Consider the following 26,178-nt stretch of genomic DNA (forward strand, 5'->3'; position numbering starts at 1 on the left):
AAAATGTACCTAAAAGAGAAAACTGGTTAGTGAAAATTTCATAGCAGTATTGCAGATAAAAAAATATTTTTGTAATGATACTGGAAATGAGTTTTCTTCGGGTGCTATGGTAAATATGGGAAACATATTTTGGTTCAATTGTAATGAATCATGAGACATCTGCTTGGGAACTCGCTGTAAAGGATGATATTCAATAAAATTTCAACTTTTATTACATTCCGTCTTAAATTGGTTCAAATGTGTTTTATTAGTCATTTTATTCTCGGGCGTACAGATTCAAATATTATTATTTTTAGCTCCATTTTTTTAGCCATTTAAAGTTAAATTACAAATAAATATTTATGTAAGTGACTTTAATGGCGATGAATTGAGTATAACATTACTTTTCCGCCAGTTTATTTAGGTATTCGCGTGTGTATGTGTGTATGTGCTTCTGTAATATTGAGTTATTGCATTTACAAAGTGTTTTTTTTTTTTACAATATTGCAACTTTAATAGTTTTATTTAAAGAAGCTTAATTATATAATTTATATGTGCTGTGAAGTCAGCGATATTTCAAAGAACTTGCATTGACATACATAAAAATAAAATAATATATTTATAAATATGAATTCTTTTACACTAAAAAAATTAGCACGTAAGTTTTCGAAAACTATTTTTTTTATATTAAATAAATATTAAACTAAAATGGCAGCAACCAATAAATTGCAATACTAACTCCGTATGCTATAATAAATATCTATATGTAATTAAATTTTCTAAAATACTATGAATCATCATTTGACTAGAAAAGGTTTCATAAATGACTTTTGCTTTTGCACTTCACTTTTACCACACAGGACTATAAGAAACATTTTCTCATAACCGAAAATATACATGCTATGTTTAAACAAAAAACAAAAACAAAAAAAAAGTACTTTTACATGTATGCATACGAAAATTTGCGTACTAAAATGAATATTTAAACGTGTACATATTTGCAATGAACGCACTTATACATACATACATCTTGGTATATTTACGTTTTTACATATGAACGTTGATAAAATCATATTTTATATGTCCCGTTCACTTTGACTAGCGGCAACCTGAATATAAAACTATATTCTAAAGTTTTAAATGTTCAATTTAAACACAAGTACTCATACATATACAACTATAAATAAAATGAATTTAAGAGAAGTTAATATATATGCACTATACGTTTGTAGTTAAAAGTTTTATACGCAAGAATAGTTATAAACTTTGGCGACTATGGGTGAAACCCTTCTAGCCGCAAATCGCAAATAGCCCAGAAGTAAAAGCGAGCATTCATATGAGCAGCTATGGTTGTAGGCCTTCGTAAATATACATTTTCCTCCTTTTTTCACAAACGCCCGCCTTCACTTATTCGTTTTGTTGAAACACGAGAGTGTAAGTGCTGGTATTGGTCTTTTGATCTTCGTCCATGCGATCACGACATTTGGTGTTTAAGTGACGTTTTAGATTGCTGTGAACATTTGTGGCATATCCGCAGAGCTTGCTGCAGAAGTAGCGTGGTGGCTGGCCGCATTCATTTTTCAAATGACATTTAAGACTATTTTTCCATTTATAGTTACGGTTGCAGTTGCGACATACCCATGGCTTTTCAATATCGGCATTATAAATCATATCTTCAGAGTGCTCAAGCGATTCCTTTCTCATGCGTTGATTCTGTACAAGGATGCGATATCGTTTGTCATCGGAAACGGACGATTTAAAATCAGAGTTTTTGGTGGTACTGCTTGAATTCGAGTTGAGTTTTGCATTTGACTCAGTTCCACCACTAGCGACGCCTCCTTCGACACTCCCACCGCTACCGATTGTGTTATCAGTACAGGTCTGGTCGTTACCACCATTGCTGCTACGCTTGGTTTCTGATGATGTTGTCGTTGTTGCTGTAAATGAGGTGATTGTGGCGGGAATAGAAGCTAATTTGAATTGCAAAGTCTGTTGAGTCGGTCGCAATTGCAGATGTTGCAAGTGCTGTTGTTGTTCCAAAAGCTGCTGTTGTTGCTGTTTTGATGGCACAATCGACTCCCTTTTGTCGGCCAATGTCCTTCGCTTGGTGGCACCTCTTTGGCTAGACTTAAGAAGTACGCTACCGCAGCGACTCTGTGTGACAGGCTGTTCAGAGGGCTCCGAAGACGTTGATGGGACCTGATTGGGCGAGCCGACTGCGGCTTGTTTTGTTGTTGCAGCTGCAGTAGTTAGCAAATCGTCCTCGTCCTCGGTGTTGGTTGTATCATGTCCGCCAGAGAGTATGTCTTCGAATTCTTCCTCATTTTCAATTTTCACTGTATCAAAAGCCCAAGACATTGGGCTGGACAATTTGAGATCATAGTTGAAATCTGGTTCTTTTCCATCAGAGCTGTCTTGCTGCTCTCCTTCGCCGTCATCATCACCATCGCCTTCCTCTTCGCCCTCAGCATCCGCCTCTGCTTCGATGTCTTCATCTTCTTCTTGAGTCGAAGAGGAGGAGTTCTCTATTTTCACCAGCACCTCGGTCATACTCTCATCCACTGATTCTAATTCTACGCCTGCAGCAGCCAAAGCAGCAGCTGATATCACACCCATACTGCCATTATTTAGCAAGTTCATCTCTCCATCCTCACCTCTAACAGCGGGTGCAACGCATGCGATGGTGGTGCGACCAATGCTACCTATTCGCATTAAGGTCGGTTGCTTAGATGCCGATGTGAGTGCCGATGTTGATGATGCTACAACAGTGGTGGTTGCTGTTAATGGCACTATCGCCGCAGACACTGCCAATGGGCTTTGCGTACTGGTGTCTTCACATCTCATTCCAACAGATGTTACGGTGTTAGTGGCCGCATTAGTAGTTGTGGTTAGTGATTTATCTGACGGTTAGTTTGAGTGAAAATGTAATTTATTGTGTTTTGAAATCAAATTCGAAATGCCGCGTGAAAAAGAAGGGGAGAGATAAGTTTGGTTAGTACGAATGTAATATTATTTTGTCGTCTTGTTACATGAATAAGTGTCGATAGGATAGCTAAGGGGGTACGGACCACATATAAGCGATCACTGCGACCAATAAAAAAGATCTGATCAGAAATCGAAAAAAAGAAAATAATGAGGATCGTTGTAGCAAACGAAATAAAAACTGTAAAGAGAATAAAAAATCAAAGATAAAAACTAATAACAAAAGTTTCATGAAATCGATAAATGTATGTATGTGTATGCATGGTGGAGTTATACAGGCGAAGTAATAAGAGCAGTATAAAAGATTTGATACTGCCTTATTGAAAGTGAGTGCCTTTGGATTTTCTAAAAAGGATAAAGGACAGAAATCGAAAAAAAATTTATTCTTTTTGACAATTAATGGGGCAACTACTTGAATTTCTTTGTAGAGAAGAGTAAAAATTTCTTTTGGGGATATTCCTCACTATGAATAATAGTCAACTAATATAAATTAATTAATTTGACGCATATGAAGCTATTTTTTTAATTCAAAAGATAAGGGCCAACCAATTGTGTGGATTACCCTTGTTTTTAACTAATCTTAAAATCTAACAATAACAAAAGGGTTTGAAAAACTTTACTTTTAAAAAGAGTTATAAAAAATAAATTGTTAAAACTTAGGTATAGAATACCACACTATTAAAGTAATGTGTTGAAGACGTTATGCGGATATGCATCATGTAATTTTTTACATTTATTGGAAGGCCTACTTCATGGCTGTGGCATAATAATTTTTTGTGTAAGTTGGTACTTCCAGAAATTACTTTGCAGTAAACCCATTAAAATATCATGTGGCAAGCCTACGCCTTCATCAGCTCACGTCTTTGTGCAAATCGCACGGCTCGAATTAGTCAATTTTAATTTTATATCCACAAGTAAATTACATTTCCCAGATTTCACGTATTTTTTTCATAAAAATTCAAATGGAAGATTTAACATTGCAAATTATATTTTGAAGATAAAATCCAAATTGTCCCCCAAATATATATAAATGCTTCCATAGAAGCAACGCACCACGTCAAGCGAATAAAAGCAACATTACAGAACTAAGGCAGCCGAATGCCGAAACACAAACAGAGAAAGACTTATTACTTCACCTTTATTATTCCTCCATGGTATGTAAATATGTATACGTATATAACGCACCTATACCTCAAATGTGACACCACTCGAAATTTCTGACTTATTGGCTTAAAAGAACAGCTGCAGAGCTGAAAATGTACGACAGTCGAACATCTCCTATGTAGAGGCCAAGCTTTAGAGCAGGATTTGTCCAATCTTGCCCTCTACAATTTCTTCAATCGTATCAACTGCATTGATTGGTTCTAGCACACTCATCCGAGGGCTTCGGTCTCAAAACGACACTTAGCACAACTTGGGCGTTGAGTTTTTCGCCGCCATCTTAACCTAATCAACACATACGTATAGTATATGTACGTATATGTAGAACGCGACAGTTATTAGAAATTCCTGTTTTAGTTTTCTGTCAAAGAAAAAATTTTGAGCAGTGTCTCATTTGAAGTCGGTGTGCGATACGGACGTAGTATGTACTACTAACGCACCTGAAGATGCGTATCTGATAACGAACGTAAATGAACAAGTACTTAGGCAAATTAGTTCAGCATAGTATAAATACCTGAATGGGGATCTATCGCTTTCTGGAGTACAGACTGATCGGCGAGCATAAGCCAGTCGCGGACACGGATACGAGATTCGCATTGTGACTGAGTCTGGGCTTCGGAGTTGTAGATAGTAGGAGCAGCGGTGAAAGAAGTACCAGGCGGGCATGATGAAATGGTTGCACATTTGGAAGCCACCTTCAACACTCCGTCTGCAAGTAAAACAACAGCTAATTGTATTAGAATAATGAATAAAGCAGTTTTTAATATTCAAATAATTTTGGTATTTTTATGGTACGTTAAATCAAGTTCTCAAATAAACTCAAGCTTAAGTCAAATTGAGCAAATAAACGTTATCGAAAAACAAAATAAAATAATAAAATGTTTTTATGTACTTACTTTCAAAATATAAGCTACAACAAAATACGTACATGTCAACAAGTCTATGCTAAAAATTCTGCAAAATGAACTTAAATAATCAGACATAAACGATAAGACGTAATTAAAAACAAAACAAAAAGGGACAAGTGCCACATTTCATCGTTGTGAAAGAAATACTTAAACTCATTCAATCTTGGTTTTTACGAAATACAATATTTATTTGCATTCTGATTTATTTGTTTAAAGGACTTATTTATACAATAAACTTTATTCTATAAGATAAACTAAAACAAATTAAAATTCAGTACTCTCAATTGAGTGGCGTTTGTCTTAAACCTAACCGCCAATTTTACTTAAAATATGGAGCAACGATAAAAAATTTCTTTCGTCTTACTGAATTTCAATTTGCATTGCAAATTATTTAATTGTATAACATTATGAGTATTTTTCATAGTTTCATTATTCTGCCTAAAATCATTTCGTCCTTTCCATTTTGGCTAAGTGTATTATTTTGTATGTTATTTTTGAAGATTTGCTTTGCAAAACTATAATGTATAAAATAATAAAAAAAAAACAAGAAGTAAATAATTAGCATAATTTAAGGAAAATTTTTGTTTTTCATTTTTTCCACAATAATTAAATTTTTTTAACATATTAAAGTTCTTTTGTTATTTTTTCTTATATTCTTTCATTACTTCATTCACAACTATCCCAACACCAATTTATCTTAAAGAGCCAATCACTATTTAATTCCAATAAAATATCCACAATATTTTTGTTAAAAAATTTCCACGAGCATTTGTAGCAAATCAACGTGTCTGTATATATAATATAATTGTTTGAGTTGGATATACTCATTATTTACTTTTTTGCTTTTTTTCTCAATTTTGTTTAGAGCGATCCTTTGTCCCGCTGAATAAAAAACCTAGTTTTGTCCTTGATTGATACAATATAATTAGCACGCCGACTTAAACGTAAAAAACACACTTCCTCATATTTCCGAGTTATTTACATATGCATACATACATATGTGCATATGGTGTATGTCATTTTCTGAGGTATTTGTTAAATTTTGCGTTTATCGTTAAATTAATTATCGACAATTTATATTATATTATATTAATATTTTTTTTTTTTTTGCGTTTTGATTAAACTCGAAGTTATTAAAGTAAAAAATATCGCCCTTTTATATTAGGTTTGTATATAAGAGTACAAGTGATACATATTTGCATATACAAATTAAAATGCGGAATGTATTTTTTGTGACCATATTTGTAACATTTTTGTGTTCAATCAACATCAAATTTTGCCATTAGCCTAATGGCAGTGTCAAGCTCTGCTTGAAATCACTATCTACCAAAATTGCCAAAATGGCAATGACTTAAATCTGTGACCTTTCCCAATACAACACCACGAAAAAAAAACATTGGGAACGTAGACAACGGTCAGTATTAGAAATATCGCATCTACAATAAAACAATTTCTCTCACTGGCACAAAGTATGTATGTATATATCATATGTATAAATAATCGTACACTGTCTACATCAAACCAAATAGTTATTTAAAGTAATTAATTTCAAAATCGCTTCAACTAAGTACCTGAGTTATATATTCGTTGTCATCTCTGTTCTAACTTATCATCTCTATCCTCTAACATTACTTCTAAAATAATTTCTTTTCTGTTTGCTTTGCAATTACCTATACATATGTGTCTAACATATATTTATAACAGGAATGTTCAAATCAAATATATATGTATGTATACCTAAATGCTTATTTGTTATTATTTATGACTGAATTAAAAAATTATGACTATATAACATTGGCCAACCTATATAATTCTTGCTTTTATAATATGTTTTTAAAATGAATATTCTTCCCATATAACTTAGTTTTATTTAACATTGGAAGAGCGAGAAATCGCAAGCGAAATCGATCCATATCCATTTCGAAAGACCAAACAAGCTTAGTTTCTTGTTTTTTAAATTGTGTTCAATATTTCGAACGACATCTTAAATAACTTCAAGCTGTACAGACACATAAGTAAAAAATTGGATAAAAAAAGTTGAGCACAATTAAAAACAAAATAAAATAAAAATTATAATAATAATTTTACTCTCGCATATAGCCTTTTGGTTATATACTTCTGGATATAACTGAGGTAAAATGTTTTAACACTAAAACTATACCTATACGTTTGTATGTATGGATGCATGTATGTATGTATATATCCCTACATAAAACTTAATGCATTGGAGCTTAAGTTATAGCAAGTCAATCTGGTACTCACTGGTCGATTGTCTTTTGTCTACCCACTTCATTTTTTACACACAGCATTTTTTTCGATGGAAAGTTATCGACCATATCACAAGCAAATTGACTTTCTATGCGAAAACTGGAGTGGCAAAGTTTTCTTTTTCTTCTCGTAATTCTTTCTTTAAATAATCAAGTTTTAAATATGAAGCTGTTTTCACTGAGTTTGTTGCTGTATATGTGTATGTATGTATATATTAAATCTAATTACATATATGTATTTCCTGCGCCTATGCGTCTCAAATGATACTACCTATAAATGTTGGGTATGTGTTGGTATGTACAAGTTAGGTTGTCTTTTAAACAAGTATTAGGGAATGTTTCAACTCTGTATATATGTATGCAAATGCTATATATATACATATATATATCTCACTTATATCTATTGTAGCATTAGTCCCGCTTTAATCGGTTTCTGTATTGACTTTAAACTTTGATTGTAAACAATTTAATTTTAATTCTTTAAAAATTTCGATATGAAAATAATACCAAAAATGCTAGATTCCCCATGTGAAGAAACGTGTAAATAAACCTGATATTCAATTCAATTTGTACTATCACAGTGACTATAGCACCTGAGTACACCTGAGCATTTTTCTGAAAACTCATTGGGAAAAAAACACTTTCGTAGATTTTATGCATTTACATATGGATGTGTGTGCGCGTATACATATCTACATATATGTATATGTGACGGCAATAACAACAACCCCAAATGCTAATACACATTTCTTTTAAAACCTCAAAAGTAGACCATTTCAACTTTAACATTTACGTTGAGCCTTAATTTGTCACTTTATAATAATACATTTAAAAAAATTGTTTTTGTCAACAACGTGCAAAATAAAAGAATATTTTAACAGGCAAAGTTTTATGGAAGATTTTTCCGTTAATAAGGATGTATGTATGTATAATACATAAGATATCATTTTTTAATGGCAAATTTAAATTCCAAAGGATTCAATTTTTTTAGTTCGAAATCTAATTCAGGGTCACAGCTTTCACTAAATTAACGACTCTCAATCGTTAAATTATCATAAAAAGGCGTTAATTAAAACTATAAAAAAGTAAATAAATAAAAAATTTGGCACTCTGATTACATGTTTACTTTAACGTACGTATGTGTGTACATATGTACATATATACAACTCAAATACGAATTGGGTATTTAGAGTTGTACAAATCGGTATATTCGTAAAGCCCTGCGTATTGTTATGATTGGTTGTTTCTTATGGCTCTGCATTGTCTTTTTCTACACAACTACTGCCTCCTCCAAGCTAAGAAAAGTTCTGACGCAGCTCACTGGATGCTGTGGACGCCAAGGCAGCAGCAGTAGGGGCACTGCCACTGTCGTCGGCACTGCCTCCTGTAAAGCTCTTTAAATCTTCTAGTTTTATAAACTTTTCTTTATGCATTCGTTCCATGTGGCGACCGATATGCATTTTCTGTTTGGCACGATAGACACAGAATGGGCATTGGAACTGCGGCTCCTTTCCGCATTCCCACTTTTGGTGGTTCCGGAGGGATGACTTAAGTTTATAAACACGGCCACACTCTGGACACGGATGACCACTACCACCGCCACTTATTCCACTAACAGGACTACTAGCCGCAGTTCCACCAATTCCATTCCCGCCAGCACCGATTAGACTGTTTAGTGCGCTGATATTGCTTAATATATTGATATTGCAAAGCCCGCCGGGGCTCCCAACATCCGCAAATGCAGCTGCTCCACTTAGTGCTGAGTGGTAATCGCCACTTGTACTGATCACACTGCTGCTGGCATTTACATTATCCTCACTGAAGCTGTTATCACTGAGGTTGCCACTGTTGTTTGCCGTTGACTTTTCCACTGTTGCTCTCAACATCAATATGGCGGCTTCTTCTTCAGTTAATTTTTTCATTTTCCCACTAGTTGGGGCAGCACCCACAGGGCACGATTTCTCTACAGCACCCGAACTTGTAACGGGCCCTGAACTACAATTCAAGGGCACATGCAGTGCACTCGCTTCATTAGTAGCAATACCACCTGCAATGCTGCTCAATTCACTCGACGTGTCCGGAGCCGGAGATTTGCAATCCAATGTTGTCGTCCCAATAGAACAACTGCCTTTGTCAATGGTGTTAATGGAAAGATCAGTGGGGAAAACTAGCGGGTTTGCACCTTCACGCAATTGTGTCACCAGCGGCATAGCCAAACGTGCGTTCCACTCGTTCCATGTTAGGCCAGCTATACGTGTAATACTTAAATCTGCACATGGCGTGGAGCATATTGTTGTTGTTTAATATATTTCGAGATTATATTAATTTCCGCCAATTGATTTGTAGTGTTTTACAGTTGAAAATTGTTTTGGTGGTTTGGTAGTTTGATGGTGAGTGTGTTACATTTGCAGTGGTGATCAAAGTAGTGAAAGTTAACGTGTTTTTGTTGTCAAAACATATGAAAATAAAAAAGGAGAAAATAAAAAAAAGAAAAAAGGAAAGAAAAAATAACGTTAAGATTGGACTGGCACAAATAAAAGTTCACAAAGTAGTGTTTAAAAAAAAAGAATATAACCTAACTGCAATACCTAGTCCAAGTGAAGCATGTACACGTCAAGCGACTATTCGTATAAGAAAAAGGAAGGAGGAAAGAGACTGTAAATAATTTTTTCTATAAATTAAAAAATGCCAATGCCAATGAAGCAATACGAGAATGAGTATGAGTACCACATCCAATGATAAAAATACAAACAAATACACATACACATATGTACATATGTGTATCGAATTCAAACTTATGATGAATTAAGGTGAAGATGGTAAAATACAAAATGCAAAAGCAGTATGAAAATATTTTAAAATACATACATTTAATTTAAGATATTTTCATTTCGAAAGGATCCCCTACAAACGATAAAGAATCGCATAATGTTTAAAAGGCATTTCTAGTGAAATTGAAATGTTAAAGCGTAATTACTGTTTGGTTTCAACTACATACATACATATGTAAAAAGTTTACAAGCCACGCTTGCATTTGGTATGAAATAATGGAAGCGCTAAGATAAAATTAAGATTATTTCAAGATTTAAAAATACAAATTTAATAATTGCGACAAAAATTTAACGTACAGCTAGAGGAAATATTAAAACAAATAAATATACATCTATATTTATTGTATGTTATCGCTCAGTTTGATATAAATTCTAGAATAACTCAATTTTCTTATAGCGTTTGTCCATGGCGTGAGAATTCATGTATATTTGTACATATATTCGTATGCATGCAAGGACCTTAGTACTTACATACACACACATTTACATGGGCATGTACATACACATGTATGCGTGCGCTTAAAAACTGTGATACCCATAAAATACAAGGTTGGCTTTTTAAAAGTGAAGTTGAACACTGTGTGCCATTAACTCTAACTGAAACATACTCGCACACATACATATATACACCCAGAGTACTCAAGACGAGCAGTTGGTACTTTGGTTGGAAGAACACACCTTCTCTTCGATTATTTCCTTATGCTTAAGACTTTATATGCAGATTTTAGGTAAGTGATTTACAATTTGTATATAAAGTTACAGATTTCAACAAAACCATTAATATTTTAAGAAGAGCTGATATCCTATGCAGTCCCTTCTCAGATCCACAAAGAGCTTTTTAGTATTTTTTATGTCAGCAGGACTTTAAATTAGTGTGTAGCATTTTAAGTGATGAAGCGACTCCAAAACTCCGTCTTTACAAACCTTAAGAAAAGAGAAATATATTAGTTCTGTAAAAAACCAAGTATTAATGCACAATACGAGAGTTTTAAAAAAAGAGCTTGACTCTTTATATCAGTCACGCGAAACTACATGGGAAACCATTTACTTCTACATATACGGTTAATGTTGGACTAAACACATTGTCTCCGTCTTAAGCTTCAAATGACATGAGGTTCACCTGAAAATATAGAAAAATATATTAGAAAAATAATTTCCCAATTTCGAATGGGTAGGCGTTGTTGAAAGTGGAGATAATTGATGATGTATAAGAATATGGAAAGAATGTAGGATGAGAAGTGGGAGTGGGAGTGGGGATGGAGAAAGTCACACAAAAACGATATCCAGTTCAGCGCTTTAGTTTAGAACCCGTAAAAATCATACTCGTACGTTGCCACCCACATTTTAAACTTTATTTTCTCTTAATAAAACTTTATTTCAGTATTGAACTAATACTAATACAATATTTAAAAGTACACATACAATTTACACATGTACACGTAAATATGATACGTAATCAAGCTTATATCCTAAGAAAGAACTAATTAAGAAACTACCTATGTATTTATCTATGGTGTACATACAAATCTGTGTATGCAAATTTTTGATTTCGGTACATATATTATTATTTTAATTGAAAATAAAAATTCATACTTCAGATTAATTACAACTGCTTATTCCTTATAATGCATTTAAATATTTCGTGGTACTTTATTTTTGTATATTATGTATATAAGAATACATGTATGTAAAATTTGTAAAAAATTTAAATAAAAGTGGAACAAGTTTAATGATTACACAACATCACAATCCTTCAAGGATCCGGTGCTCTTGGTTGTCCGCGTTAATTATTTTCAAAGTGACGTTTGTCCAAATTACATACATACTCATTCTCGTATGTTAACAATGATAAGTATACGAAAGTTTCACAATTGTTATAGTCAAGAAAAAGAAAAAAAAACCAACCAAATGTTACCTAACGGGGGAGAAAGTTTGCATTATCTGCACCTAACGAATACTTTTAGGTGTTTAAAAAGTGAGGTCAACCAAACAACGAAAATAATAATAAGACGTACAAATCGATGGATGCAAATTAGAGCAGATTCATTTTCGTTTTGTTATTATGCTTATAATACAATTAATATTAAATTGGACGCACCAAATTAAAGCTGTCCTATTGCCACAAAAACATTCATTTTTTAATGCTTACATATGTAAGCGTATTGATTTCAAATCAATACATAAAGCGTGTTTCGAATTGATTTTAAACGAATCCGTAAAACCGAAATCGGACCGATTTCTAAATAATAAGTGAAACTGAAATCATCATAATAACATTCTGCAACTTTACTGTGCTCAACAATTCAAATATAAATAAAAAATTAAATGAATTATCATCAGATTTTCGCCAATTAAAGATCAAATACAATACATACACAGATAGCACATTTCAGATTTCAGGTATGCATATACATACGTACATACATAAGTATATGTATTTATGTGCATACATTATAGGATATTATTTCATAGAATTATGTACAGAAAAAAGTAAACCAAGTTTTTCCGAAACGGTAATTGTACTAGCAGCGTTTTTTCCAGCAACCCGAAGTTCTTTACATTGGAATCGTTGTTTATTTGCGACCGCGCTTACTTTCTAACGCCGGTTTATCGGGATGATGCTTTCGCACATGTACTCCTAAATTTCCACGTTGCTTTGCTTTGTACGAGCAGTGCGGGCAAGGGTGGCAGGGTTCTTTGCCGCCACATTCGACGTTTTCGTGTCGTCGCAAAGTAGATTTCCAACGGTATTTCTTGCCGCAATGACGGCACACATACTTGGACTCACCATCGTCAGGATGCATTGATGAATCGCTTAGGGATAGTTCATATGTGGTTGTTGTGGTGCCATCGACGCTTGCCGATCCTTCTTGTTTAATGGGCCGTGTAGTTAGTATAGTGTAACTCTTTGTGATGGTCGGTTGTTCATGAAGCGTAATGCCATCGGGAAGGATAGTAGCTTCAACGCTCGTAGTGGCATCATCCTGCTCCTGTAACTGTAATTGAGTATGATGTGTCTGCGGATGCATTTGATGTAATTGAGTTACTTGCAAATGCTGGACGTGGTGATGATGATGGTGGACACCTTGCTGCGAGTCTTCATCGACACTTCCAACTTGGGTAGTAGGCGGGGCTGTAGATTGTATATGCTCCGTAATTTCGGTTGGTGCAAACCCTATGCCAATTTTTGTACCGTCTGGCAATTCAATATCGTCAATCTCGGCATATTTTACCAAATCACTGATGATGGCCGCAGAAGCTGATGGATTGTTTAGATCGATTTCGCTTATCTCATATTTAGTACCTTCGGTCAATTGTTGATGGTGTTGCGGCTCCACCTCATGTGTCTCCGCGATCTGTACACTGGCGGCGGTTGTACTCTGTGGAGTTATAATTTTTCCACGTGAATACTTAATTCGGGATGTAACTGGTTTTTGGTCAGCTATTTGTACATTCCGCAGACCCATCAAGTTGATTGTCTGGGTGTGTGGGGGATGTGTCGTTACGATGCTTTGTACTTGAGGATGTGATTGCAGTTGTTGTATTTGATGCTGTTGTTGGTGCTGCTGTTGGTCCAACCCATGACCATGTTGTTGATGATGTTGCGATGGATGCGGTTGCTGACTAAATTGATGCGGTTGAATAATCGTCGCTGCAGGCTGATGAGAAGCAATCGTTGTTGTCGCAGGTATAATCTTCTTTAAATTGATTAGCTCTATAGGAAAGTGGGGGTGAATGACATTAGAAATGGATTAAAATAAGCGCCAATTGAATGTAGAAAAAACACAGTATTTGTATATACATATAATGTGATGAAGAACATTTTCCTAATTGAAATAATAATAGTGTGGCGTGCAACTTTCAAAATTTAAGTCGAAATTCTTCCCTAATTTGTAGCGTACATCTACAATTTTTAACTACAGCAGAAATGCCGTCAAGAATTTTTTCATTGTCCTTTTCTATAATTTGGGTAGAGATCAGACCGAGGTTTTTCGAAAAACAAAATATACCAGGCGCGAAGACACTCGGTTAATACAGCTGCCACATTAAATATATTTTTATAGTTAATTACTTTGTGCATTAATAACTGTTTTAGTTGTATAGAGTTTATTGGTACATTTTAAATAACTCACCACATTCGGAGGAAGGTAGCTTTATCTGACTGGTGGTCAAAGTGGTCAGAGTAGGTTTGACATCGGTAATATGTTGCACATCGGTTATGTGGGCGTGGGCGTTAAGATCAGCAACATTGGTTGCGACTGCTGGATCTTCATCTGTTGGGGCAATCTTCGCGGTCGTAATATTGCCTAACTTCTTCACATGCAACACGAATCCATCCTTGTTCTGAGTAATGACAATATCGTTGCTTTCCAGCAGACAATCATCGAGTTCAAACTCTTCCGGGGTGATATCCGTTTGTTCCGATTTGTCATGTTTCACTATCAATTCAATGCAACAAAAGTCGTTATTTTTTTAACATAATCTTTTATAAAAACTATAACTGTAGCATTAGAAGAATAAAATCGAAAACAAGCAAATCGTTCGCAATCAAAACAATTATGTATGTATGTATGTATATGAGTAAATCGTTTTCAATTTTTAATACACTTAGCGATAACAAACGTATGAATAGTAAATAAGTATGTCCAATCTTAAGAGGTCTATGTATGTATGTAAATGATATGTTTACAAAAACAACTAACATCAAATTTATACGGCTGGTCCATTTGGTTTTGAACTGTTTTAGGCCAATGGCATTAAATGACACATTTCGATATTTTTGTAATTATTTATTTCCAAACGCTATAATATCACGACATAATTTCTCCTATCAAAAATTACAGTTTTCCATTTTCGTCAGCTGAAAATAAGAAATAATGTACAACAATCACGTCGTTGGAAGATCAGGACATACGTATAATTAAGTGCATTCTTGGCACTATGTTTTTATTCGGATGCACGCGAGCGTGCATATAAATTATTCAGGAAAAAGGCAGACCACATATATTGTAATTATTTCACGTTCGTTTGGTTAGATTACGCAATGCTCTGCGTTTGTTGACGAATGACCGTCTTCCGGATGCTGTGTTTTCATGTGCGTATTCAGGCTGTGCCTGTACCGAGTTACGTAAGGGCAATGCGGGCACCGTTCCGATGGCTTCTTTCCGCATTCGAACCTGAGATGACGCGACAAATTCTTTTTATATGCGTACATCTTTTCGCACCGTGGACATATATGCGGATCAGAAATTGTAGAAAGTGTAAACGACGCCGCATCATGGATTAAATCGTCTGTTTCTCCAGTACAACCGTCTCTATTTGGAGCTTTGATAGGCGTAATATAGCCTGTAGATTCATTTGAATGCCTGTGACGTTTCTCTTTCCAAGCAATGTTATTCAATGATGTCACGGATTTTATGGAAATTGCCCAATAATTATCTGTAAAAAGAAATGAGATACAAATAGGTAAGTAACGGTAAATGTGCTTCTGATCGTCTTAAAATGTGTCACTAACAATAAAAAGTAATCAATAAAAAAATATATATATAAAATTCGTTGTAAAAAATTATATTTATGTTGCATACTTTTTTCATGAAATTCACATTATTTTTTTTTCAAGGCATCACTTTGCCACACAACACTTTTATTTATCTCGAAAAGTAAACTATACCAAACCAATTATATTTCATGTAAGTAGGTAAATATCATGATTAGATGAGTAATACATACTGTAAAAAGATTGTAAATCCACGTTATATGTCGATGCTCTTACTCATTAATATATTTGTATACACATATATAGATATGTGCATATGTATATGTATGTATGTAAATGTGGCGAAAATGTATTGAAAAAAAAAATGATCGCGGCGAACCCAAATAAAGTTAACGGACAAAAAGCATTATACAGTGAAATTCCCCATTACGGACAGTCCTTATAACCGGACAGCTCCAATAACCGGACAAATTTTGGGCACACAGGTTTTTCATTCATTTTTTCATACAAATATCATCCTAATAAACGGACACTCTAATAAGCGGACGCGGACAAAGTATTTCAAACCATTTTCATAAAAAAATTTCTCATAAACGGACAAAATTCAAAAATATCACAAGCAAGCTTTGTTGTTCATTATAAAAATGAAATAGGTGATTCCCCTTTTAACAGGTATGCACTCATTCAAGTCCTGTGTTTTAAATTGAGAGTAGTTTTCCATTCAGTTTGTTAAGTCAGTTGCATGCGAATGGTTGCGTTCAAAGGTTTTCTCCAAATGGATCAAAATGTTTTCACTGAGGACAACAATATAGAAGTTGAATTTGACCAACAAGATGATACTATGGACATAAGTGATTCAGAAGATGAATTTTCAGAAGAAATAAGTGAGCCTATAACATCATATGATGAGGCTTTAAAACTTGTTGCGGGCTTGAAACAATATGCAAAAAATGACTATGTAGCTTTTCAGCACATTAAAAATATCGAGAGTCACTTTGAAAATGAACATTTTAAATTAATGCAATCAAGCATTACCTAATTTTTCAATGAAACTAGTATTGAAATGTAAAGACTTGTACAATGTACTTAATCGCTATATGTACATACATATATGTAGATATTTATATGTAATACTAAAGTATGCAAATATTCTTTACTTCCAAAAATTTCTTAAATAAACTATGTACAATACAATTTATATGTGTGGTATATATTTTGTGACTTCATCCCTTATAAGCGGACATCTCCCATAGCCGGACAAAAACACTGCGACGGTGAGTGTCCGGTTATAAGGAATTTCACTGTATATGAGAATATGAGAAAACCTTTGTTTAATAGATTCTTACCATTTCTATTAGGTGATCAGGGCTTAGATGTGTTAACAGAACAAAACGTGAAGGGAATACCCATTGGGCATTGGAGTTGAAGTTGACAAACTGATTTAGGGAAATGATAAAAGTAACAGTCGCAGGTAGTACCGTCTACTGTTTGTTTACGATAGCAATTATTGGAATGGCAAAATATTGCACCTGCAATCCAATAAATGACCTGACTCTGGATTGGGGCTAGGACCCATCAATAAAAACACATTTGATTTGATATATTTGAACATTTTATTAAGAAACAATCTTTTACTGAAATGTTTTTAAGTCGGATGATCTCGTCTGAAGTGCTTAAGAAGTGTTTCTTTCATGCCACATCCAAAGCCACACAAGTGACATTTAAATTTGTTCTGTAGTGGATCATTGCAGTTTTGACGTCCGAAACGCTGATAGGAGACAACTTCGCGCTTATCAGTTTGTTCAATAGCAACGAAATTCATCGCAGAAACTGATGTTGCCAAAGGAGATAAGTGTTTGTGCTTTAAATCAGTTTGGCAACCAGCGTGGTTCAGGTTGCCAATGATAAAGATTGCCTATTATGTTTCCCCTTTTTATCTACTATATCACAAACACTTCCCACGACACTAACAGGTTCAAGACACTTCGCAATGTGCGAAGGGACATCAGCGGCCGGTTCGTACTGTCTTGTGGGAATTTTATTATATTCAATCATATTGATATTCTCCACAGTTTGCGCACAAAAGATATACACGGTTCTTAGAGGTTCTGTTTCGAAGTGCGAACCTGTAATGGAACCCAGATAGTGGACATCGGACGAGAAATCAGCTACATTGACCACAATCACTACCGCAAGCTTCCGCTCCCTTCTCTGTAACAGCTCATCTAAAAGAAGAAATACATTTGAAGTGGTTTAAAATATGTATGTATCGTACATCGTCATGTTAGCCAGTAGTAATTGGTTAGTGATTTAAAGTAATATGTTTGGAGACATACACAATTGGTTGTGTGGCAGCATCCAATCTTTGTCTTTCGGTTTCGAAATAAAACACATCTTTTTGAGTTTTCGTTCATTACGTTCTTACCATTTTAAATATTTTATTCAATATTAACGGCATCTTCACTCATTAAACAAATTATGCTATATATAAACGCTTTAATATTCATAGTTTTCGGCTTATGTATTTATGTATATTTTTCTATTCTTATTTTTCGGCTATTGCAATGGATTAATTCCAAACGTAATTTTTAAATTTGTAAACATAAAAGAGTAACTTGTTCACAAAACAAACAAAAAACAACAACTGCTTACAACTTTTAACAAAAATAACAAATAACAAATAATTTTTTTTAATTGGCATTAGAATCTCAATATGGAATTGTAACTTAATTTTCAGCCTATGCGTAACATCTTAGTTGTTCTTTATATATGTATATGTAAAATATTACAATTCGATCTGGAGAAAACTATAAATACGGGGTCCTTGTAGTTAAATATAGTCGCAGTATTATTACAGTATTAATATTTTTAGGTACTAACAAATATCATCATAAACGTTTAGTGTATGTATGTATATATAAATATCATGTTGCTCTTGCGGTTATTTTTGGCTACGCCACGTTTTTCTTAAACGAAATAACAGTTAAAGTTCTATTTTAAATTCCGCTTAACAGACGGGCAACTATTGCTATAATAAATATACCTATCTCTTGTATTGTATATGTATGTATGTATGCATCATTGTTAATAGATGTATGTATGTGTTTTCATTTTAAATCCTCTTGTAGATTTTACATTGTTTCTAATATTTCCTACAAAAAAAACACGTTCGTTTCATTTCATTTTCTTAGTACATTATGTTCAATTATTTTAATATGGTCTAATGTGGTAATATGGCAAAAATGTTCGCTTTTTCAAGCTCACAAATAACTTTATATGTATAACAAGATTTATTTATATATTTCTCTTCTGCCTTGCGATGGCCAAACTTCATTAACAAGTTTTCTCTTATATATATGCATGTATATGCACACATATGTATGTATGTATATATATATATATGTGTATATATATTTTTTTCTTTTTTTCCTAGCTTACTTGTATACATGTATTTATATATATGTATGTATATATAAATTTACACAATGTGAATATATGCATACATATATATAAGCATATAAATTTATATACATCTTGTACATATATCTATGTATATGTATGCACTAAATATGTGTATACCTATGTATTTGGTTGCTTTCTTTGGAGTATATTTTGTTCATTTATTTGTATATAGTTTCAACTGTTCCAACAAGATTTCTAACTTAGTTGACGAATCGCTCATCATTATGCTAAAAAATAACAACAACAACAATTCGGTTTCAATTTCACACCCCCAGTATTAAAACAAACAGCTTAACGAGGCAAATATATCTATGTAGAATAAAAAAAATCACTTTGTAACAGAAAAATAAAAAAAGGTGCAAAAAGAAAAATAAAATTAAATAACATACAATACGTATAAACCTAAACTAGATAAGTATAGTTTTATACAATAATATAATATTTTCAACAAAAAATTGAATAAGATATAAACTAAATAGCGTCAAAAAAGTGCAAATAGCTTTCAAAATTAATGTACAATATGTATTGTACATACATACAAACATAACTAAATCCGTATGCAGTATACATATGTTATGTTACCTGTGGGTATATTGTGTAAATTTTAATGTCTAGTAGCGTAAAGTTCTACACTGCAAAATTTGTATGTTTAATCTCTTCGTGATAATCAAAAGATAATCAAAATAAAAATAATAATGCACCTTTATGCACTTTTTCTACTCATTAACTTATTCTGCCTCTTGTCCGTCGCTTCACTACTCATAGTCATTCAAGCTTTGATTTTATTCGATCACATTGTATTTTTATTTTTTTATTTTTTTCAAATCTAACCAGTGTTATCCCTTTTATTAAACAGTGAAATTCAACACTCAACACATTTCCTCAAATGTATTAGGCATGAAATTCCCTACCATACACTTTAACAACTTTTTTCATTAGCTCCGCTATCCATACGCAAGTATGCATGTATACCAGTATTTGTTTCTTTGTTGTTTTTTATGTCATTGCTAAAATATGTAGTAATTTTTCTAGGTATACTTATAAGTATTTATGGATAAAAGAGAATAGCAGCAGGTTCCCGTATAACGATTTCAACAATTTATATAATCTTTTTTGTTTTTACTCTATAGTCGATTCTCTTACACTAAAAGTGTATTTTGCTAATACATTGACTAGATATTAGAATAAGTCACGCCTTAACGTCAAGACGTTACGTTTCCTTGTTTTCGGACTAATGTACAGACCCGTACACACAAAGGTACAATTTTAGAAAAAATTAAATTAAATTAATGTAGACTTTTCGATTAGCATAGAATATAGATTGCTTTGCATCAACAATAACTGTAAATTTTGCTATAAAAATAGAGGTGATGGGACCTGCCGAAATTAAACTTTTTTAAATAAAATTAGGCTATTTTCTTGGCACTTAAAGGTACATTCACTCTATATATTCAATAGATATGTATGTATGGGTGCAATCATCGCACACATACATGCATTACATAATTTCAGGATGTTTCTTTGAAAATAAACTCAAGCATAATTAGTTGCTGGTGCCTGTTGATTACATTTATGCATTACTTAAATTACTTAATTTTTTCTTTATTTAAGAGTATTAAATATTAGAAAATGAACAATTATTAACATTTTGTAGACTTCTTATGTTATATTATCATTGTAGACTACTTATGTTATATTATCAATGGTAGTACGGCGATGACGGTACTATGGCACATACAACATTGTCAGGTTCAGATGTATACCTCATTCCATCCAGAACGTGGTATGCCCCTGGAAATATTTCATTCCGTCAAATCGGGGGAACTAGAGTTTAGCCATTGATTCTTATGGCAGAAGTTTTTTTATCTTTCCATCTTACTGTAATTAATTTTGGCATCACTTTTTCTATATTCCTATTGCTCTATATTAAACTCCCCGACTTCAACCTATTCAAATAACTGAATGCAGCGTGTCCCACCTACTAAAATGAAAATTCCTTACACAATTCAGAACTAATTCTTTTTCAGTTACAGGTTACAGGTGTTTAACAAAATATATTAAAAAAAGTTCAATCAACAAGGTACCGAATGAAGCCTCCTTTATAAGTATGTGTGTACGTATGAATATTTATATATTAAAATAAATCTTCTATAAAGTTACAATTTTGAATATGTTTAGTAAACCTAATCCATGCCACCACAACACTCAATTTCCTTGTTCTCCGCGATTCTTTAAGACTCAGTGGGATAGCCAAGATGATTCTTACTCGTAGGTTTCCTAGTATAATGGGAACAAAATCCCCATCGCATAACTTGGCAACCAGACGAACATACTGAGTTATTAATACATACATACGCATATATGTATATATAATATTTAGTATGTTTATATGCATGGCTGAGCATTTTCGAGTCCTAAAATAAAGTCCAAATGTATTGGAAGGGATGAACTTAATTAATAAGAATTGAGGTTATATTAAAATATAGAGTCGTTCTGTGGATCTCAGTCCGTTTAGCGCTCGGAAATTACATTATAGAAAAAACATTGTTTTAAACACATCAATAACTTCTAATGTACAAATTAGTTCATGGGTAATTAATTTTTAATCCTATGGGTTGGCTATAATGGCACTAGCAGCAGTTAAGTTTCCTATTTCATATTAGTGTTTATTTATTCGTTAATTACTCGTTTTATTTATTTGTGTATTAATGTAAGTCCAATATATTTCTGCTTGGTTATGCCTGCATATAATACGCACAAACTCAACGAAAGTTAACGGGAGGAAGAACAATAACATTTACTTTTCGATTCTGTTCCGAGTGTCAAATTGGTTTGATGTGTTTAACAAACTTGTAACAGATGGAAAAGTAGCTAGAACATAATAATGAAAGTGTAAAAGGTGGTGAATTGTCCCGGTATTTTTTGCCAAACAAAAACTATTTTGAATTCAGCATTGCAGGGCAATATTTTCACATAAGGTGAGTAAATATTTGCGTTCTTACTGGACCTAATATAAATAAAATGTAGCTAATGCACGAGTATGTGTCCACATTGGCATACACAATCATACCTTTATTGAGTCCGATGTTGAATGAAGGCTATGGTACATAAATGCCACATCTAAGCACTTTGGCGGTTGTGGTGGTGTTCGTTTTAGTTACTTTTGCGAAATGAAGAATGAGATTCAAGAAACATGTCAAGATTATCATAGAAAGTAACAAATTTACACAAACATGCTTTTTTAAAATACACGGGGGTGTGGTGTGCAGGTATTTTAAGGGAGTTCTTTGTAAGTTTCTTTGTTGCTGTAATGCCAAATGTTTAGTGTGTGAGCTGGGTGGAACATCCCTGAATGGGATTAAAAGGAAAAAAACATGGCCCACTGCCCGTTTTTTGAAAACTTTTTAGAAAACTATAACATTCGTATTCTTAATCTTTTTTGGCAAATGAAAAGTGGATGATAATTTGTCCCGTAATATGTATAGTTTGCATATATGTACTTATATATATTTGTATGTAACAGAAAACAGATTGGAGTCATGCGGATAAGAGACGGGGGCTCGTTTACATTTGTTTTCTACGCAATTAAGCGCGAATATTTACTTTTTCAGGATTGGTAATTACATGTAATCTTCTTGGTATCTTTTTGGTTAATTCGTTAATTTTACATCCATATTTCAATAAGAAGTTTGTGGAGTATATAGGATGGCAGGAGTAGTCAAAGTCTCAAGACGTTGTTTGAGTAGTTAATATTTATTTAAAAGAGTATCTGTTCCTGCGATTTTTCGGAAACATTTGTTCACTGCATACAGTTCAAATCATTCACGTTAATACGTAGCTTCTGGTGTTCGAGTAATTGGCCATCGTTTCAAAATCGGGGATAAAAGTGGCAACGGGAATACCAATTTACATACATGCATATCTATGTAACAATAATTGATAGTTTTGTTTTGCTCACTCGCCGACCCATCAATATATGTATGTATATAGTATTATATACATAACTCGTCTAAAACTTATCTATATACTCGCATGTAATCGTGTTCGTCTTTAAAGATTCTGATTTTCTTCTGATATTTGTGTTTCATATAAAGTTGTATATATATGTGTGTGTGTATATATATAAAATAACAATAGATTTGCAATAAACGCATGTATACATGTATACATATGCATTTATGTATCGCATATTTAGATATTTATATATACATATATATATATATATGTATCCGTATGCATATACATATATATATGCATATGTAGGTATGTACATATTTGGCAACAAATAAACACAGCAAGTTTCTCAACTCATTACACTTCTCATTTAAACATTTTTTTGCTTGACTTTTCTTAATTCCAATAAAAACATTTACCTAAAAGGGTTTCATTTCGTTTTTAGCGCATTTTGCTTTTATACTCTTATTTAAGTTACGTGTTGTTTGGTTAGTTTGACTAAATTTGTTACTTTTGTTGTTTGAACCCTAAGTTTCTCTTTTATTATTATTATGTGTACTTGCATTCCCAATTTAATATTATTTCTACTATTATTGTATTAATGCAACAACACCTCTTTTGCGCATTAAATACAATTTCACCTAATTATACTTATATGTACACACATATGTATTTGTATATGTATGTATATAAATCTGATACTTGTTTCAACACTTCTTCATGCAATACAATAAGTATTTTTTATATAAGTAAATACATGCATACATATGTACGTGTACATAATTATATAGAATCAACTTAATTTGAATATTTGTTCTAAATTACTTTAATATCATCAAATATTTTATCTAAATAAATGATGTGGCATCCAATAAATTCGTTTTGTTGTTGGTTTTTGTTTTTATTCCCCTTTGTATCAAATTGTTTAAAAACATGGGTACTATCGTGTCCCCATCTACCCTACAATCATATTGTTTGCTACGTTTTTTTTGTTTGTTGTTACTTTTAGTATTGCATACTTCAAATATGTAAGCATTCTTACGATTCACATACTTTTTTCCTTATCAATTGCATTGATGATGAGGTTGAGGCTAAAATCCTACGAGTACCTAATGTGTGTAGGTAAACCTTTCGCATTGTATACATAAGTGTGTGTGTTGTGTTGGGCTTACATATTTCGAATACACATTTCAACTATACTTTGTTGTTGGTGTTACACATGTTGTCGTAATAGATGCACTAGCTCTATTTGATTTTAAAGAAAACATTATCTCATAAGTAGTACTTGACACAAACACCGGATTCCAGGTGTCGCTTTAGGTGGGAGCTTTGTGAAAATGCTTTACCGCACATGAGGCAGCGAAATTTTTTCTGTCCACCACATTCATATCTGGAACAACATAACATAAAAACAATCATCGGAATTTTATCGAAAGAAAGCATATTCGGAAAGTTAATATTGTATTTTGTATGCGATTGATGCTATCTTATTCTTAGTCTAATGATTTGAGTGAAAATGTATTCCTTTATACTTCTTATTAATAATTTAGCATACCAGCGCACATTCATCAGCTTAAGGTGTGCGCCAACACATAGAAAGTCTGCTAGCACAAATTGTAACCTCGCCTCCTAGGGGTCCAACCAACCAATTTGCTACCAACACCCCGGTAATAACTAAGGAATATGTGTTGAAAAGCGTCATTGCGTCATATGTATCTGCGTAAGGGGCATTTGATCAGAGAATTTTATAAATTGATCCTTATTCCAAGAACTTCAAGCCCTCCCTCTCCCAATAGGTATTGTCTATTGTCTTGTCTGCATAATTCAGCAAATTATGAAGAAGGCTATCCATTTACAACAGCGATATTGAAACTATCGACCACAGTTTAAGAACCTGAGATCTTTGCAGGAAGCCTTACTATGACAAATAATGTAAGACTAAATTTGTTGGCTTTGAAAAATGGCAAAGAAAATCAGTAACAGCTGCAAGACATACTGACAACTAAAGCGACAGAAACCCTGCTTATTAGCAAGAAGGCCGAAATTATTGTATAACCCAAATCTTATGTGAAGTATCTTGAAGTCTTAACGGGCCATCGTCTCTGGTTCCCCGACTATGCCGAAGCAGCAGTTCACACAATGCAGAATAGCCCAGAGACAGGCCAGTTGGGATAATAATCGAATAATCGAAAGGTGGATGGCCCCATCGCCTCATCGCTAACATTGACATATGGTATAGCTAAGCGTGGACTGCCAGCCGCGGGATTTGTAGCTGCTGCCATAAACTTCACTTGTAGCATAAATATTTATAATTTTATTTCATTTCAATAAACAAATAAATAAAGTGGACTTGTAATGGAGCAGAGAACAGTAAGGCAGCAACTCGAAAAATATTTAAGGACGGAGGCGGTAACTTCATTCAGGATTGTCCCGCTTTGGCTGGAGCAATGAGAACAATTAGAAATCTAGAGGTTCCAGCATTGAGAGTACTTTCAATGCCTTTGATAAACGTCTTCCGTTTGTCTTCTAAGGCTGTAAGAATTTTCTGGTCCTTTATTTGTCTACAAAGTAGCAATTTGCTAACATGAATACCAAGCCGATTTTAATTAAAATAAGGTAATATATTCCAAAAAAGTAAGTCGATTTGATTTAATACAATGGATTCGACCAAGTGAACAGATTCGCTGAAGTGATTGTTCTTTGCCCGATATAAATCCGGGTCCTTCCAGTTACGTAGAACCGACTGGCATGGGAACGCCAGGACCTCCTAGGTAATATATTTAAATGATCTGTTCAAATTTAAACGAGTTTAAAGCCTGAGAAAACCGCACTAGCTAAACAAATATTCATTGCCGTTTCGAACATTTTGAGCAAAGGGTTTGTGATTTGCGTGCTACTTACTGTTACTTATGTAGAATCAATATTGAACATTTTTTTATAACTGCAGGAATATTTCACAACTCGTGGGATTTATAATTGGACAAGCAAAAAATTTGAATCGTCTGCTCACCTGATATGTCTTTGAAGTGAACTTGCATCCTTGTAGCTCTTAAGACAATTAAATCTTGGGCATTGATAACGTCCATCCGGATTAATAAATTTAAATAAGTCCGAAAATTTTAACTCATACCAGTAGT

The 26,178-nt window shown here is 33.4% G+C and overlaps 1 protein-coding gene across 9 annotated transcripts in view; it reads right to left on the reverse strand.

Moving 5' to 3' along the window:
- Positions 1-26,178, reverse strand: part of LOC128868507 (longitudinals lacking protein, isoforms F/I/K/T) — a 108,035-nt gene that overhangs the window by 30,964 nt on the left and 50,893 nt on the right. Inside the window, exons 6-8 of one of the 9 annotated variants that reach the window (XM_054110680.1) lie at positions 14,262-14,567; positions 13,176-13,843; positions 11,793-13,124 (exon numbers count right to left, since the gene is read on the reverse strand). The exons of 6 other annotated variants lie outside the window; for them this stretch is intronic. In XM_054110680.1, the coding sequence (XP_053966655.1) occupies positions 12,702-13,124; positions 13,176-13,843; positions 14,262-14,567 (1,397 nt within the window). In that variant the 3' untranslated portion in view covers positions 11,793-12,701. Of the gene's footprint in view, positions 1-216; positions 2,880-4,636; positions 4,832-11,792; positions 13,844-14,261; positions 14,568-26,178 lie in introns of those variants that run through there. 2 more of the 9 variants (XM_054110678.1, XM_054110679.1) reach the window with 2 other exon arrangements.

This window comes from Anastrepha ludens, chromosome 6 (assembly GCF_028408465.1).
Source record: "Anastrepha ludens isolate Willacy chromosome 6, idAnaLude1.1, whole genome shotgun sequence".
Lineage (NCBI taxonomy): Eukaryota > Metazoa > Arthropoda > Insecta > Diptera > Tephritidae > Anastrepha > Anastrepha ludens.